The sequence below is a fragment of the Castor canadensis genome, chromosome 4 (genome assembly GCF_047511655.1).
Source record: "Castor canadensis chromosome 4, mCasCan1.hap1v2, whole genome shotgun sequence".
Classification (NCBI taxonomy): domain Eukaryota; kingdom Metazoa; phylum Chordata; class Mammalia; order Rodentia; family Castoridae; genus Castor; species Castor canadensis.
The window spans coordinates 126,171,136-126,189,581 of record NC_133389.1 but is presented as its reverse complement, the minus strand read 5'-3'; the positions used below and the strand labels follow the sequence as shown (position 1 = coordinate 126,189,581).

General features: G+C 41.1%; 1 protein-coding gene across 8 annotated transcripts in view; it reads right to left on the bottom strand.

Annotated features, from left to right (window-relative positions):
- Positions 1-18,446, bottom strand: part of Rapgef4 (Rap guanine nucleotide exchange factor 4) — a 277,285-nt gene that overhangs the window by 39,171 nt on the left and 219,668 nt on the right. For all 8 annotated transcript variants that reach the window (XM_074071113.1, XM_074071114.1, XM_020166059.2 and 5 more), the window contains 2 exons: positions 15,693-15,781; positions 11,060-11,138 (listed from right to left, as the gene is read on the bottom strand). In XM_074071113.1, the coding sequence (XP_073927214.1) occupies positions 11,060-11,138; positions 15,693-15,781 (168 nt within the window). The remainder of the gene's footprint in view (positions 1-11,059; positions 11,139-15,692; positions 15,782-18,446) is intronic.

The following is an 18,446-nucleotide window of genomic DNA, read 5'->3' as shown; positions in this document are numbered from 1 at the left end:
CTATGGAGAATATGTTTTAAAGCCCCAGCTAGGCCAAGCTCATTCCCTAAGCCAGCTATTCCGAATACCCTGTGGCCACTGTGGATCACACTCATCCTGACCCCTTAGTCTAGGCTTCTTCCCTCTACACTTTTCTAGATTTAAGTGACAATGTCTGTGACAGACATCCTTCTGATGATTTGTACTGAGAAAAATGTGCAAATACAATTCTTGAGCATGCTTTATCAGTTTTAAAATAATCTCACACCGCGCTCTAATTTACTGCATAATCCAGGGTCTTAAAAATTTCTACTAGTCATGCAGCATGAATTTGAATCACTCAGAGATGGCGGTATCGTACAAACGACATGAAGTGTTTATCGGGATGGTATACTGAAGTGGAGCCCTCAGCCTAAATTGTCCTCAAGGACAATTAATATACAGGATGATTAATATACTGATGTGGTTTTTAAGAGGCAAATGTATTTCCAAATAAATTAATACACTATTCAAAAAATAAACCCAAGTACATGGGCGAAGAAATCATTGAAATGAAATGACCAATTAATAACTGGGAAGACTGCCTTGAGTAAGGCATAGTGCTAGGTGCTGGTGACCCAATGGCATACCTTCTACAGAGCTGAAATGTCACATTGGACAATATACTGAAGTGAAAGGGAAGAAAGACAGAGATGGAGACAGAGGGGGTGGAGAGAGAGAGCAATAGAGAGATATTTTCTTTTCTAGTTGTATGAAGCTGAACTGGTTTGAAACACTAAGTTGGTATCAAGTGTATACAATTCAAATTTCACAGGCTGTCCTAACTTGGGCAGAAGGAAGCAATGCAAATGCCCGTATGTCGAACACAGTAATGTCAGCAGCACACCTGTGACTGATACATAGGGTTGTAGGACAGGATAATTAAATCTACACTGTCTCTGTAGATCAGGATAAAGATTTTTCTTGTCCTCTCTTCTGATTTCAGATGTGGAAATCTGGGTTTTTTTCTTGTCTACAATAAAAGATAGAATGCATAGTTGGATATATTAACATCATCATACACTCAAATGAGTGTAGAGCTTTACAGTTTAAAAAATACCTTCAATATGCTCATGTGATGTGTGTGTGTGTGTGTGTGTGCGCGTGTGCGCGCGCGTGTGTAGTGCTGCCTGCAAAACTGAAAAGGAAATATTTATAGAGGAAGGAACTGAGGTCCAGAGGGAGGCGACCTGTTCCACACTGGTCAGTGAGTTAACAGTGAGTAAGACTGTTTAGGACTCACCCATCCAGACAGGGCTCTTTCCATGCCCACTGTCTAAGCGCTTGGGTTCATCAAATTACTTAGAATAATTGCACTTGGGAAGCAAAAATCCTAATAAAAAAGAGATTCTTCTTTTCTTCTTTGTGCTGAAGCTGGGTTCCTAGAGTTGACTCAGCACACAGCATACAGTGTCCCCTGTCTTTGTTGAGTAACCCACAGCCTCCTGGGAGATACAACTGACACAGCTAGAGAGAACAGGAGGGGATGCTTCCCTTGGCTTGTGAAAGTCAAAGATTTTTCCCTCTGGGAAAATACTGCTTTATTTCACATAGCCTTACCTTTCCCTCCTAGAAGTTTATTTCCCAAATTGAGGTGGGGAGTAATACTATTTTAATAGCTGAATCCAGAGTCTTCTGCCCCTACACAGGCAAGACCTGTTCTCTTCCTGAACTGTTTCTTGATCCTGATACTTTTTTTATTTGGTGCTACTGGGGTTTGAACTCAGGACCTACACCTTGAGCCACTCCACCAGTCCTTTTTTTGTGATGGGTTTTTGAGATGGAGTCTCATGAACTATTTGCCCTGGCTGGCTAAGAACCTCTGTCCTCTTGATCTCTGCCTCCTGAGTAGCTGGGATTAGAGGCGTGAGCCACTGGCGCCGGCTTAGTTCATTTTTCAAATAGGGTCTTCTGCTTTTACTCACTGGTCTGGAGTCGACCTCCTATCTCTAGGTCCTGAGTAGTTGGGATAATAGGTGTGTGCCAATGTGGATTGGACCTCGAATCAGATTCTTCAGGGACACAGAGAAGACTTTGTATGTAAGATTGTGCCTAAAAAGGTGACAGAGAGGAGCTGGGACTTCTACTCTAATCTATGACAATCTCCCACTCTTTTTTTTTTTTTTTTAAGGATCTGTGGTTGAGGGTCTAAATGAGAATATAGAATGATTAACTGAATTAGTATTTTAAATACAATTAAATTGACATTTTAGATACACAACTGTATTTTAAGTACAATTTTAAAGAGTGTAATAATTTAAATGGTCAAACTCATCTCTGGCATACTGAGCTGAATGCAGATGAGTCATGGAGTAGGAATTTAAGTTTTCAGAGCCCTCTGATAGAATGTCCTTCAGAGGCAAGGAAACTGAGGCAGAGTAAGGCTATGTGATCTTCCCAAATTTGTCAGTGGGACTCTTGGGACTAGAACTCACATCCTTATATTTCCTTCCCTAATACTTTTTCCCTGTCTATGCTGTTGAATTTTATATAATATTAATTTCCTTATTTAAACATATATTATGTAGCAGATGGAGATGACTCAGAAGCTTGTTGGGCCTGCACACACCTGTAATTCCAGCCCTCAGAAGGCTGAGGCAAGAGGATCATGAGCTCTACACCAGTCTGAATTATAGAGCAAGACCCTGTTTCAAAAAACAAGAACAAAAGCAAAAAGAAGTTTGTTGGGTAACAGGTAAATTCATCTGAGTCAGAGAAACACGAACGCTCCCAAATCCTCAAGGCAGACAAATCACATGCTGGATGACTTGAGGGAGGGAAGGGCTCAGGTCCAAGCCAGATCAGTTACTTCTGCTGACAATGGGCAGTGCAGCGGCTCACCACAGCCACTCAGATTTGAACCGGAATCCTAACAAGGATTGCTCTCCACCAGGGCGTTAATCCGAATCCTTAAGGGAGGCCCCGGGTCTTAAAGACATTGAGAATCTCTACATTTTTCTAGCTAATGACTGGGCACACAGAAATGTCAAAACAAACAAAACCCTCCATGTTGACCGACTGACTATTGTAAGTAATTCGATCACAAGGCTTGGAATGCCATACATAACACCCTTTCCCAAAACAAAAATATCGCCATAAATATCACAGCTGCGTAAGCCCTTTCTCTAAATGACCTGAAATCTTATTTTGGGTAGGTGTCAAATACTTAGATCTATTTTAAATAAGTCCATATAGCACTCAGTGTCACCAGGTACAGTAAGTCTACACAGATACCAAAACACCTGGTGCAGCATTTATGCAGACTCTTTAGTTCTTAGGCATTTAGTGCTATAGCCTTTCGGTGTCTGTCTTCATTGAATTGGGCTGTTCCTCGGTGTCACATCCGGGGACAGACTGGATCAGCCACAGTATAACGGCTGAGAACCCAAGAGGTGAAGGCCACTGGGTGGACGACAGTCTTTCCACCCTGCCAACAGCGGGCTTAATATTCCATTGAGTCATTTTCTTCACGCAGGTTCTGCCGTTCAAACACTGTAATTATTTCATATATTTTTACCTAGTTATTATCTTACTCACCACAGGCACCTGTAATTTTTCTGTATTTTTTTTAACTACTCATTTACTTATTCTTAATTCAGCTAATAATGGTTCCATGTATTAAAATTATCACAGGGAAAGTAAGTGAAAACCTCCCAGGATGTACAGGCAGCAGATTCATTACAGCCTACAACAGGGAATAAAATATTATGTATACTTTTGCAGTAAGTACATGCTAATTATGCAGCTATTTATAAAACACTTATCAACATTCAAACTGATATTCTTCAATGTTGTTGTTTTGGAAACCCTGCTTTGCATACAAGATCTCTGCTTGCAGCTGAAAACAAACTTTGGGGGTCATTTGCCCACTGAGGAGACAAAGCTTTTGTATTCTCTTTACGTTGTCATAGTCCTCTCAAGACAGGGCAACCCTATCGGCAACATTTAATGGGATATCAAGGTTTGTAATGTAGTTTCACACACATAACCTCATTTGATCTTCACAACAGCCAGGTGAGTAGGCAGAGTGGTATAATTACCTCTGCTATGGGTGGGGGGGTGGGTTTCGCAGAGGCTAAGGATAATTGCTGAGTAATGTAGACTATAAGAAGTAGGTCTTAACAAAGATCTTCTGACTTGAGAGCTTCGGCTTTACCCCTCTAACCTGGGGCCTCTCTACCACCCGTTTGCCTTTGAGAAGGAGTCCAATACCCTGACCGGGGATCACTGGGTCTGTTCTTTCCTGAATCCAAGTTCAAGTTCTGGAATGCAAGTACTAGAATTATACTACTTAGGTACATATGTTGCCTTCTTCACTTACAAGATATGTGACCTTCATCCTAAGTTCATTGTCTGTGTAGAACCTTAGCTTCCTCCTGGGTTAGCCTCACAGGATCATGGGTAAAGATGAAATGAGATTACATAGGTGCCATGTGTGGAGCAGTATCTGATCAGGGGAAGGTCTCATGACTGCCCCTTTTCTGGAAATCTCTGAAAACATCTCTAGTTGATGCCTTGAGAATTTTTCTAAGGCATGGCATTTCTGGACTTAACTCCATGACACTATTTGGACCCACCCAGGCTGCTTCTGAGTTTGTGGAAGAACGCCTGTGATGCTGGCGATTTCTTGATATGTCTCCCATTTTCTTGCTCAGAAAATTTTTTTCCCACTGATTTGCAGAATTCTCTGTATTTTTAGAAGTCTCTACTTCTTGGAACTCTCCTTTAAGTGTCTCAAACCAAGGTCTTGTACTTAACAGCAGAGCAGTTAGGACATGGTCCAGTGCAATACATTGCCTTGTATTCAAATCTTCTCCTACCATTTATTAGCTGTGTAATTTGGAGCTAATTAGTTAGCTGCTCAATCTCACTTCCCTTATTGTTTAAAAAAAAAACAAAAACAGGATTAAGCAAGTATACACTTCATAGTGTTGCTATGAACCCAAGAATATGTATATGAAATGCTTTCTAAGAAAATCTGCCAAGGCAGTAATTTTCTTCGAAAGAGGACATCGTGTCATGTCACTGTCAAATCGGGTCTTCTTTATTGAGAAGAATCTGTCAAACTAGACATCTAAAGAAGGAAATTGCTCTGATGGTGACGTGTGGATCTAAGTCTTTCCAGAATCAAATGGGGCTACAATGGTAAAATTTGGCTTTTACCAAATGTAAACTGATTTTTAAAAATATAAATCAAAAGAATATCCCTAAAACGTTAGCTTTATCTACAGAATATGAACCTAATGCTGCTTTGTAAATCTTTCACCTACACAAAAAAGCAAATTTTGATATATATTCCTCTTTGAGACGCCAAGCCACCTTATAAGGACACCATCTGCCGGTCAACTTCACAGAGCTGTAGCTGAGGGAGACGCTCTTTTAGAAAGGGAAGCTGTTGTGTTTGCGTCTGTGTAGGGACAGAATATGTTAAAGGCAGTTTTAGCTAAAACTTATACTTACAAATCCATATTCTGTTTTTTTATTTTTAAGTTAGAAAGCTAAATAATTTCCATGCCAAAAGCATGAAATTTATGTTGAATACTAAGCCAAAGAAAATTAATATGCTAATAGAAAATATTCAATCAAAATTACTGTGTTTAAAATTCCATAAGCTTAAATATAAGCCATTCACCACTTAAGACTTAGCTGCAGCAAGAATCTGTTCTAAATAACAGACCAGTATTCACTGACATAAGAAAAAGCCTAGTGACAGGGTGAGATTCCGAACTGGTCCAAATGCTGTGATGTTATCACAGAGCATATATATATATATGTATATATATATATATATATATATATTTTTTTTAATGACTGTCTACTCACTTCAGCTTTATCCTGGGGTTCACTTCTCTCACAGTTACAGGATAGCTGTTGCTGGCAATTGGGCTTAAAGGCTTCTTGTTTTCTGTCTTAAAGCTGAAAATGTTTTCATTTCCAAGAAGCCTCTTTTTGAATTAAGCTGCCCTTGTTTAGCTTGGCCCTGCAAGTTGGCATAGAACCAAACTGTTGGCAAGGAAAGCCAATTACTATGAGTGGCCCCTAAGATGGTATGTTTGTTGGGGAATCAACCCCAATGCCCACTGCAAACCACAATTACAGTAGTGTTATGTGTATTTCTTCTACATGTCTGCCAGGATACACAGACTCTTATGTTTTTTGCATTCCCCCCTTCTATCTTGGTTTTTCCTGAATATCAAATGAAATAAACAATATACCAGGTTTTTTGGCCTCATGTTTGGGGAATGGGTGTTGGAAAGGTAAAGTAAATGATATAAAGATGCTCAGAACCAAGGAGATAGGAGATAATTATTAAAATTCAAAACAACAGTAACTTAGTTACAATCATTTACTGAATGGAAGGCCAGTCTGCATATGTACAAATAAGAACATGGCAGAGTTTAGTCATAAAGCAGAAAATTCAGACAACAGGAAGAAACTTGGCCATAAATATCAGAATTCAGGAATGTTTTTCATAAAATTATTAACAGTGCTTGCTGAGATATCAGGTGAATTTTGTTTCCTTCTCTTTTTGTGGCACTTGAAATTTTTTGCAAAGAAAGTGTTTTAAGGATGACAGAGCTATCTGTATTTACAACAGTGGTAGAGGAAAATACTGAAGGGCGCAGAAAGACAGTCACAAAATACTGTTTCGTGAAAAAGCATTACAGTATGATCCTATTCTCACATTTAAAACATGTATCTTCGTGTATAGAAAAAAGGCTAGAAGGATATACACTGAAATGTTAGCCATAGTTATATCTGAGAGGTGATAGGATTTTATACAGAGGCAGTTTAATTTTCTTCTTAAGACTAAAGGAAAATGGAACTGACTTTTAGATGAGGATTTTTAAAAGATTTAAAAAGCTAGAGATGAAAAATAGAAGCTGAACAAATATGATTTTTAGACTCATTATAAAGCATTTGTATCCATCAGGTGAAATCATGTCCTCAGTGAATCTAATGAATAGAAAGGCTCTCTCGCTAGCACATAAAAGGACTGATATGTTAATGAAACAGTTCCACCATCTTTTCCCATGCTAAAAGCAAAATTGGAAGAGGCATACAGCGCGGATCAAGGACAGAAATAGGTGTCAGTGGCTCAGGGCTTGAATCTTTTCTGTAGTAGTAATTACCTTTCTCTGAGCAAATCATAATTTTTCATTATCCTAGTTTATTGATTTGGAAAATGAGCAGTGAAAAATCCTGACTTCTTCATAGGGCTGCTATGAGAAGGCTGAGATCTAAGTGTTTTGAAAACACTCAGCCAGGGCCACTGAGTGATGGAGTAAGAACTTCATTGTCCCCGTTCCACGTGAAGAACATGGGGTTAATCCACTTGTCAATTTCATACCCCTGCTGCTTGCGCGGGGTGCTATGCAGTATGTATTTGTGGGTGTTGTCTGCTCATCACCCATTTCTCCACTTGCTCTGTTTTTCTTGGCCACCAGTTTCTGTGAAACTGCAGGAAAGTATTTTTCCTTCACTTGACCACAAGGTCAACCAGACCCTCCTTCCCAGAGGTGTAGGAATGAAGTTTGGGGTGGGTATGTCCTAAGAGCAAGGTCTTTAGTTCCTGCCCCCCAGGTTCCTTTCTACCACTGGGATCCCAAGGATTCCTTCATTGCTCCAAGTTGCCTCATTACCTTCCAATGAATCTCTTTGTTCCTTAAGCCAGTCACAGTTGATTTATGCTACCTATGGCCAAAAACCCAAAGCTTATGTAGGTAGTCTGTATACCACCTCCCTGAGGGGAAAAGAGGCCTGAAAACTGAGTCCTCAGTAACACAGAAGCGCTTACATAGATGACCTTGGAGACAGAGCCCTTCCCTTTTGCTTATGGGCAGCAGGATGAGCTCCTGGCCTCCTTGGCCATTAAAGAGCAGCAATTCCTATTTCAAGCTCTTGTTCCCAATACCTAAGGACTAGACTTGGACTGTCTAATGTGGTAGCAACTAGCTTCACATGGCTCTGTAAGTTTAAATGAATGGAAATTAAAGAAAATTAAAAATTCAGTTCCGCACAGTACTAATTTTAAGCTAGTGGCTACTGGGCTAGCATAGACATAAAACATTTCCATCTCTGTAAAAATGTTCAGCTGTATGGTGCTGACTGGACTAAGCAACAGGCCCAAAGCTCCCTTCTCAGTTCTCCCACAGGACTGAGCTGCAAGTAGAACCTTTCACTGGCCTGGTGCAATGTCCCTGGGTTCTCCAGGTACATATGCAAAATAGGTCCTCTAAGAGCCTTGCACATGGGGGAAACTATGAAAACTAAAAATGACACAAATATATTTTTAGGAATGCAGTCAGAAAAATCACTGAGAGTTTTTAGGATAGATAGAAGTTCTACAAGATTGTTTATTTGGTCTCAAAGAGGTCTGCTCTGGTTTTACCCTATTGAAGCATGGATAAATACGTATCCTGTAATACCTTGCCAAGACATATTCTCTTTTGTTGTTTTTTGCATTACTGGGGTTTGAACTCAGGGCCTCATGCTTGCTAGGCAGGCACCCAACCGCTTCAGCCACTCTGCCAGCCACCAAGAAATATTCTTAAATTCTAATTAAAAGTTACAAAATCAATACTATTTTAAATAAGCTTTTAAACACATAAGCTGTAAAGAGAACAAATGACAAATTCCAGGCTTAGAACTGATGACTCTTGAGACTTGCCTTGAGAACATTATCACATTGGGGCTGGGCTTCAGGATCCACATTTGTAAAAAAAATAAAAAAACCTAATATTAACCCAGCAGAATCCTGCACGGAGAAAGTATTGTCAGTGCTCTTACAATGGTGCCTTAGACACAGAGTTGATTCAAAATAGAATGAGAATTTAAGTTCTCACAGGGTCAGGTGTGAAGGAGGTAGTCTGAGGGTACCACGTAGTATAAATTATACCCAGCCATTCTGAATTCCCTCAGTCTACTGGGGAAAAAAAATGGGAGTAGATATTGCAGGTCTATTATTTTTTGTTGTTGGTGGTACTGGGGTTTGAATTTAGGGCCTCCCACTTCCTAGGCAGGCACTTTACCACTTAAACCACACCACAGTCTTATGACTGATTCTATTGTTGACTTTCTTATCTTCCCGTCTTATCTTAAAAACATAAATCTGTGGTCTGAATGTTCTCAGTCAACTCTTTTATTTTTGTTTGTTTGTTTGGCGGTACTGGGGTTGGAACTCGGGGCCTCACATTTGCTAGGCAAGCACTGTACCACTTGAGACACTCCACCAGTCCTTCTTTGTGTTGGGTATTTTCGAGATAGGATCTTGTGAACTATGTGCTTGGAGCTGGCTTCAAACTGCGATCTTCTTGATCTCTGCCTCCTGAGTAGCTAGGATTACAGGTGTGAGCCACTGGTGCCCAGCATCAGTCAACTCTTGAAGAAGAACAAGCTAATAAATGAAGAAATCAGAATTTGCAAAAACACAAGCTTAGTCTTGGGGCTTTGAGCTAGAAAGGTGATACTGGCCTACCTGACTCTCTCTTTTGGCTTTGTTTACCTTGGGCTTATTGATCTACTAACCTGTGGGGGAAAAGTAAATCTGAATTCCGCAGTGGTTTTTATTTTTCCTTCCAACGAATCTCAAGAGTCTAATAATGATTGCCACGTATGGCATTCAGGGAGCACATAGAGATCCTGAACATGTTAATTTTACTTGAGAAAAAAACTGAATGTGAGCCAGAAAGAATATATAATATATGTGAGTCTCACTGAGCTGTTATTACTTGGAAATACAGTTTCCAGGCAAATAAACACCCAGATCTCCATCTTGCAGTTCGTGTCAGTAACACATTCAACCCAAATCTCCCATCCTCACGCATTCTGTTGACTTCAAAGAGGATTATGGGTAAGCAAGAAAGTGAAGATGAGGTAGGGCAATTATAATTCTGAAAAAGGAAAACAGCCAGCATTGATTGGATTGCTCAAAAAAGAAAAAGACACTCTCATTTTAATATATTTAATTGCTCAAAAAGGCCAGAGTGTTTTGAGGGTCTAAATTTTTGTTGCTTTAAAAATAGAGCAGAATTTAAAAATATACTTTCACATGCTCCCCAAAGTTGAGGTGAAACTCCTTCATAACATTCACTTCTTTGATCCAACTTACATTTTCTGAATGCGCTCTCTGTGCCAGATATGGTACAGGAATTCATCAAAACACTATTAAAAAGCTGCCCATAAACAAACTCAGTTTTCAAGCCATCGAGAGGAACCATCCCTGGATTTTCAACTTTTCTATCTGCATCTTGAGACAATGTGATAATAATAAAAACATACCAACAATGGAAGAAATGCCAGTGTCTAGAGGAGAGGATGATTAGAGAAGGTGAAAGAAAAGTTATCTTGCAGGAAACTTGCATTTATCTCAGCAGGCGAGCAACCTGGCTAACACTGAAACTTTCAGGAAGAACACAGACAGACCACAGGCCATCCTGCCAGAGCCCCACAGTCTTTTCCTCAAGGTTAGGGAACTGGCAATACTCCCAGATTCTTTCCACACCACTCTTTAGCCTTCTTCCTAGGCGAGCATATGTCTTGTGAGTACCACTTGCCTGAGTGGTGTGGTTTTAATATGGTTTGTCTCCTCTGAAACTCATATTGAAATTAGATTTCCAAAGTCAGGGTGTAGAGAGAGGGTGGGACCTTTAAGAGGTGGTCAGTCACTGGTGCAGTGCCTTCATGAGTGGGTTAATGCTGCTCTCTGGGGGATGGGTTCATTCTCGGGGGAGTGGGTGAGGTCATGGGACTGGATTGTGTTAGAAAATAGAAAATGAACTAAGACACTAAGGTAAATTGGTTCACACTTCAGACTGGTAGTAAGTTAGAAACTCTTAAACATGACAAGGTGTCTAAACCTCTGCCAGGGAGAACTTAAGTCTGCACAGGAGGAAATGCTGCTGGCACTTCAGAGTCTGCTGAGTAGAAGGTACAGCATGGCCGGGCCATGACTTACCTTTAGGGGATGAAATGAGGTAATGACCATATTCCCCTGGAGCGTCTTCAAAGGGAACACAGACTTACCACAACAAAAGGATATTGGGCCACCAGGGCAGGGCAAAGCTGGGTATTTGGCATAAAAACACAGTGCATCATGACAAAGTCATTTAAGACAGAATCTGGAAGGAGGAAAGTAGAAAAGGAAGTTAGGTTCTTGTGAAAGTATTCAGGAAAACAAGGGCACCTGTTCACTCGTTCTTGGTTATTGGTTCTTGTATGTTGGCTTAGGGTATGATCTTCCTGTACGCGGACACACATCATATGAAAATAATGTTGACAGAGCTTGAATCAAACCTCAATTTCTTAGGACACAGAAAAGTATAATAAAGAGACAGACTTGTATAAATGCCATTGTCATTTTAGTCATACAACTTTTTTTGTCATTGCTGGAGATGGAACCCAGGGCCTCACACATTCCAGGCACGTACTCTACCACTGAGCTACATCCCCCTCTTAAATTTTTTCTTTTTTGCAATACTGGGGAATGAACTCAGGGCCTTGCCACAAGTGCTTTACCACTTAGCTATGCCCCAGTCCTCCTGCTTTTAGTTTGTTTTTCTGATAGTGGCTAATGTTAACCTTGTGCAAGGGCCAACTTTGGGCAGCAATCCTCCCATCTCAGCCTCGCGTGGAGTCACAAGTGTGTACCGCCACATCAGGCTGCTTTTTGAGATAAGGTCTTGCAAACTTTTTCCTATGTGGGTAGACCCGCATATGTGGAATTAATACATGGTGATTTCTTTGTCTACATCATTTTTTCAGTATCTTTTTCCTTTATCTTTGTTTTCATTTTACCTCCTATTTCTAGAAAGAGCAATGAAAGGTAAGATGGTGACAGAATTACAGAAAAAAGAGGCAGCAAAAACAGAGAACTGGTGAGTGTGTGTGGTGGTGGTGGTGAGCGGAGAGCAGCAAAAACAGACAAGATAGCCTGCGAGCAGCACTGGGGGGAAACAAAGCTATCCAGTAGATGAAAGTAGCAATGGCACCATATCTGGAGCTTTGGAGTTTGGTAGGAAGAAAGAAGGGGAGGGAGGCAACGGCAAAGGACATAAGGCAAGTCCCAAAGATAAGCTTTATTGGCTCGTCACTAAATTCAATGCAGACAATATCCAGCCAATCTTTTTTTTTCCTTTGGCAGTGCTGGGGTTTGAACTCAGGGCCTCATACTTATTAGGCAGGCACTTTGCCACTTAAGCCACTCACCAGCCTTTTTTAATGTTGGGTATTTTTGAGACAGGGTCTCCTGAACTACTTGCCAGAATCGACTTTGAATTGTGATCCTCCTGATCTCTGCTTCCTGAGTAGCTAGGATTACAGACGCTATCCAGTCAGTCATGATGGGAAAGCACACACAGACACTTCTAAAAGCACAAAGAGTGTGTCTAGTGAAACTTGGAACCCAAGATGTCATGGGGATTTTTGATTAAAAAAAATGCATTACACTGGCTGAGACTTGTGAAACTTTCCAAATAGAAAATTGTGAGAACCATGCAAATTTAACTCTATAAGTTAGATTTCTAATGACCAAGCCTTTAATGAGTTTATACTGCCAAAGTCTGAGTCAGAGGGTTAAAGGCTTAGCAATCACACTCACTTCAATGTCCCGTCATCCTAAGCTGTTATCTCTTAGTGTCACCAGTCAGTCCAGTCTCATTGCTGGAGCCAGAGACACAGAGAAGGTGCAGAACAGAAGCTGGATGGAGCTTTTTTTTTTAAAATTACAAAAGGACATTGCTTGTCTGAGTTTAACATCCAGAGTCACTTTTATACATTTTACATACTGTTTGAGGAGAGGGAAGGTAATGTTTGCATGTATGCCACCTACAAGGCCAGTGTTCTACAGTAGTTGGATTTTTATATATTTATTTATTTTTTGTGGCACTGCATAGAACCCAGGTCCTCACACATGCTAGGCAAGTGCTCTACCACTGAGCCACACCCCCTGCCCTAGAGTAGTTTACACTTTACCGATGCAGACATTTGCCCTGAGCACTCCAACGTTGGGAAACACTGTCACTTAGCACGTCCAGCCACCAGCACTCACATTTCAATATGGCTTTCTGTTCTCTATTCATACGCGATTCCTCTCGAAAACAATCATTTCCTACTAGAAAATGATTTCCCAGTCACTCAGTAACTCATGCTGGTCATAAAAGTCAAACATCCAGGAAACTAGTAGGTCTCGGGTGGAAAGATTAATGTTTTGGTAAATGAAGAGAATGGATTGACTTATCCAGAGATGTCCATTCCTGGGGTGTAAGCAAGTTTCACCCTAACACTGACATTTCTCGCTGTATTGTAGTTGTACAAATGCCAAAGGTCTGCCACTCCGCCATGCCCACAGGTTTCATATACCTGCTTTAGGGTTAATTTTGGAGTCTACAATAGTAGTGGGGGATATGTGTCTTTGATCTGGGAAGGATATTGATTTTTTTCTTTATCTCCAAGCCATGAACACTACTTGTAAGAAAAAAAATCAGAAAAACTGCAGGGAATGAAGTTTGAAATTAATTGTGTCAACCTAGTCTCTAACATCAAAAACAGAGGGGTCTGCAATCATACCCCACATGGAAGCCATAGGACACTGATTTCTAGGCTCCAACTTTTTAAGAGACAGTAATCCAGACTCCACATCTTTTATAGGTGACTTTAAAAGGAAAGTGGTATTTGCTCTTCATGGTAGCCAAGACCTTGTAGATCTTTCCTTGGACACCGTAGTTTCTCATGTACCAGAATCTTCTGTTTTGGCCAATCCTTACCTCAGAGAAGCTGCAGTTTCTTTTTTTTTTTTTTTTTTTGTCTTTTCTTTTTTGGTGCTGGGATCGAACCCAGGGCCTCACGCATGCTAGGCAAGCGCTGTACCACCGAGCTACATCCCAGCCCGAAGCTGCAGTTTCTTACATTATGCAATCACAAATGTGGGCAAGCAGTTAAAGGGGGAAACCACCCGCCTCTATTCAGACCCACGGTCCTGGAAATTTGGTCCATTCAAATTGAGTATGCCTCTGGGAAGCAATGCCCTTCCAACTGGTCCCCCCATGGTTTCTCCACCCTACCTACACAGCAACATTTTCCCAGCAAAGCTCTCTCACATTCTCCTGCTCAGGCAGCTTCAGCTACTGATTGGCATCTAAGATCCTCCATGATTGCTCCTCAAATTCTTAGGCCTTTACCACGTATGCACATTATAAAGACCTGACAGCTAACTCCTCTTTGCTTGTTTCTATGTGACTACTCATGTTCCTCAGAATGGAAGGCTTTGTCTTATCTCTAGCCACTAGCCTTCCTTCAGGGCCACTTCAAAGGCTACATTCTCCATAACACTTCCCAGGTCCCCTTGGCCAGAGTTCCTGAAGCACTGACCACATTCTGCCTTGTGTCTGAGTTATTTCTTTCATGTCCTCTAGCAGATTCTAAGCTTGCTGAGGGTGGGAGGATGATCCTCACATAATCAGTTTATAAAATGAGAAAGTGGAAGGAGGAAATTAAGTAAGAAGCCAGCAGTAAAATACTTTTAGGAGGTATACAATAACGGTATCTTTGTCTTGAGTACACTGCTAACATCAGTTGTGGAAATGGATTTTGAACTACTACTAAATTTTAGGTTGGTTTTTTTTTTTTGGTGGCACTGGGGTTTGAACTCAGGGCTTTGTGCTTATAAAGCAGACACTCTACCACCTGAGTCACTGCTCTGGTTATTTTTGCAATGGAGGTCTCATGAACCTTTTGCCTGGACTGGCCTCAAATTGTGATCCTTCCCGTCTTAGTTTCCCAAGTTCTGCCAGCTACCAGCATCAGGCTACCAGTAAGTTGTGGAGACAAATTTCTGCTTTTCTTTTAGTGAGAAATGCTTTTATGGAGCTCACTGTACTTAAAATATTAGCCCACGACATTCTGAGAGATAAGCAAGTAGCATAGGATTATTTTTAAGTTGAATGCTAAGACTGGGTGTGGCTAAGGGGTAGAATGCTTGCCTAGCACGTGTAAGGGCCTGGATTGAATGTGGATTGTTCCAGTTATTTAATGATGGAAGTAAAGTAGAAATGGTGTCATAACTCTGAACAGTTAGCTCACTTAGGAGATTCATCTTTTTCTACTCTCAACTCTCAGTGTCTATGGTCACAAGATTGGTTCACTGTAAGAAGGTGTTATGTGTTGTATTTTATCCTCCCCAAAAGATAGGTTGTAGTAATACAACCTTAGATTGTGACCTTGCTTGGAAACAGGTTTTTTTTTCAGACTTGGTCAAGTTCAAGTGAGCTCACTACTGTGGGCTCTACTTGAATATGACTGGTGTTCTTATAAAAATGGGACCTTGGACACAGAGACAGATATATACAGAGGGAAGGCCATGTGAAGAGTCACAAGGAGGGTACCATGCCAACATGAAGGCAGAGAGATTATACTTTAGTATAATCTAATAGATATATTTGGAAAGTGGAATTGAATGGTAACCTAAGAGATGCCTCTGGAAGGCCATTCCTAATATGTACAAATGAAAGTGAGTCCTCTACAGAGGACAGCCAGGCTTATCTTCTGTCTGTGCCATGCTGGGGCACCCTTTAAATATTAATGCACATAACCTCCTTTTAGAAGTGCCTTGTCAACACACACTGAAAGAAGATCAGAACTGTTTTTTGTGGGCACACAAAGCTGTTCTATGTGCATACCTGTTGCTTCATTTAAAGCTGGCTCGAGGCGTATTGTTTCTAGAAAATGCTCTAAAATTTTTTCAGGTGTTCCTGACATCACAGTATACCTGGATAAGAAATAAAACTGTCATTAGTTTCTCAAAAATGGACAGTCCTCAACAAAACCTTTTTACTTGTATAAGACTTTTGAAACTGTGAGATCTCAGGGACCATCCAGACTTTATTTGTGGCCAATACATTGTTGATGCTGAAAGACTATGTGCCTTGTCCAAGCCACAGAAGACAACAGGAAAATCACCAGTGCAAATAGCTGCCGAAAATGTTGTTCTTCTCTCCCTACATGGAAATAAGTAAACTTCATAGAGAGCAGTTCTAGCAGGCTGGAAACTGGGGCACGTTAGCCTTGTCCCAAAGGGGAATGAAAAGAAACATATAAATCCTGGGGCACGGAAGGGAGGCAGGGGAGCTTGGGAGGGGAAAAGACAGTGAGCTAGGTTATCCATATATGGGTTACTCGGAGCAAAATTTCAGTCCCACACTGGATTCCCCTGCCTATTTCTGGAATGCTCTGTCTTTCCCAACTGTACACTGGTATGGGCTTTGGAAGTGCAGCCAATAATAAAAAGAGAAAAAGATCCAAAGCCCAAACACCACCGAGCAAACAAACAAACGCCAGGAGCATCATGAATAGGAAATAAATCAACAATAGAAAAAATTACATAATTTACTTTAATGTCAAATATCAATTATTTGGGAGGTCTGCATTAGCAAATATTTTAGGAGATCCATCCAGGCCGCTCTCCAATGAATATGGGGGGATTTTTTTTTAAAATTGGATATGAGTTGTTTTAAAGTAAAAGTCAAGATGGTGATGAACAGTAAATAGAAGCTGTAGGCAAAATACATTAAGCTGATCTGGGCATTTCTCTTCCAAAACTCAGACTTTTTTTTTTCCTTCTGCCTGGCATTCACTTAAAGCAAAAGGACTGGAAAGGAAAGAACTAATGAAAAGAAAATTCTCTAATGTTCACAAGAAGTGGTAGAATTCTGCTCTGGGAGATCCCAGTTTTCTTTGTCTAGGCGAGACCGTGGCGGAGGTGTGTTGAGATCCCAAGCTTATCTCTAATGTGTGAAATCTCAGGGTCTTACCTCCTGCCTGAGAGACTGAAGAGGCATGTTAGCATCCGATCTTGTGCATGCAAAAACAGAGAGGCAGAAGCAACCCTGCTATAAGGAACAAAAGCAGCCTATCTGGAGATAGCCCTTAGCAAAAACACGTTCAGGATCAGAAAGAAGCTAGAGCAACCTCTTTGAGGAAACCTGGCATTGGAACCCAGTGGAGGAGAAAGGAGAACAGCCAGGAAACACCATCTACTTGAATCTCAAGAGCAGGATCTCTTTAAAGTAAATGAGGCAGACAACAAAAGGTTCTTGTAGGCAATGAATATTTAAACAAAGGAGAGGGCATATCTCCAAGTAACTTCCAAGACTTCAATAGAAAATATTGTTCACTCAATACTCTTATTGCTCTTAGATGAGCAGTAAGGAGTGGCCTGTGGCCACATTAATCAGGACATGGGAGTGGGAGAGCATTCTGCTCAACATTTACTGTGCCCCAGCCACCTAGGTGGGCACTCAGTTAGGTTGCCTTTACTCCTGCCAGCTAAATATTATCTCCACTCTGCAGGTGGACAAACTGCTCAGTAAGGGGAGGCTTTGAGCTAGAGTGCAGAGTTAGCAAATGGGAGATCTCTGATGTGAGCCCAGTTGGTCCAGCTTCAGAGGGTGTGTTTCATGGCACTCTTCTGCCTAGGTGATAAGATGCTCTGGGTGGAGAACAGGTTTACCTGCCTGGAGCTCATTCTAAACAGGAAATTCTCCTTGTAATTAAAAGCCTTCCTCTAAAGAGGGCCTTTTCTGTTTGGTTTTAAAGATAATTTTTCTTTAAGTAAGAGTATAAATACATTTCCTAACATGAAAGCTGACTGGGGAAAGTCAGTCTGCTTCTTCACATGGAAAAGGGAGCTGCTGCCAATCATTTTCAAGTTTGATGGCTAGCTACATGAAGATAGACAGGCTTGAAATGCGTTCTCTTGTCAAAAGTTTAGTTCTGATAGCAGGTTAGGTTCACATTCTAGAATTCCTCGTTTGGACTTCCGTTAACTAGAGTTTTATGGCTGATCAAAAGGAATAAAGACCAGGTAGCAAACCCCATGTCCCCTCACGTCACTGGCGAGAAAGTGGCCTAAGTTCTGCCTGCCTCGCCATCCCACAGGATCTTTCTTTAGCTACCAGATGCCCTCTAGTGGTGCAGCCACATGGCTGCCTAACCCAGCCTCCGGTTCACAGAACTCTTGAGAGTCCACATTCTCTTACGGCACGGAATTCTGGAGAGGAAGGAAGGGCCTGGAAGCTTCTGGCCAGACAGTCATCTGTGATCTTGGGGCTTCAGGTTTGGTTAAAACATCACCTCGTGGATTTATTTCATGGGGGACACTGCCAGACTCCTCCTGCTTGACGTCTGTGTAAGTGAGGCCACTTGAGACCAGCTTTCTCCCATCGGCTATTGCATGAAAGAGCTACGCCAGTTTGAGTCAAGCGTACTCGAGTTGGTTACATTATATAAGCTGGGAGGTTGTTTTAAACTTGTGATGGAAAAAAATCTGTTCTCAACACAACGTCTGCAGATGAAGATACTTCTATTTGTATGTAGAACAAAAAATGGGCTGGAGGGGGAATCGGAAAGGTGATTTTCCCACAAACAAGATGGGA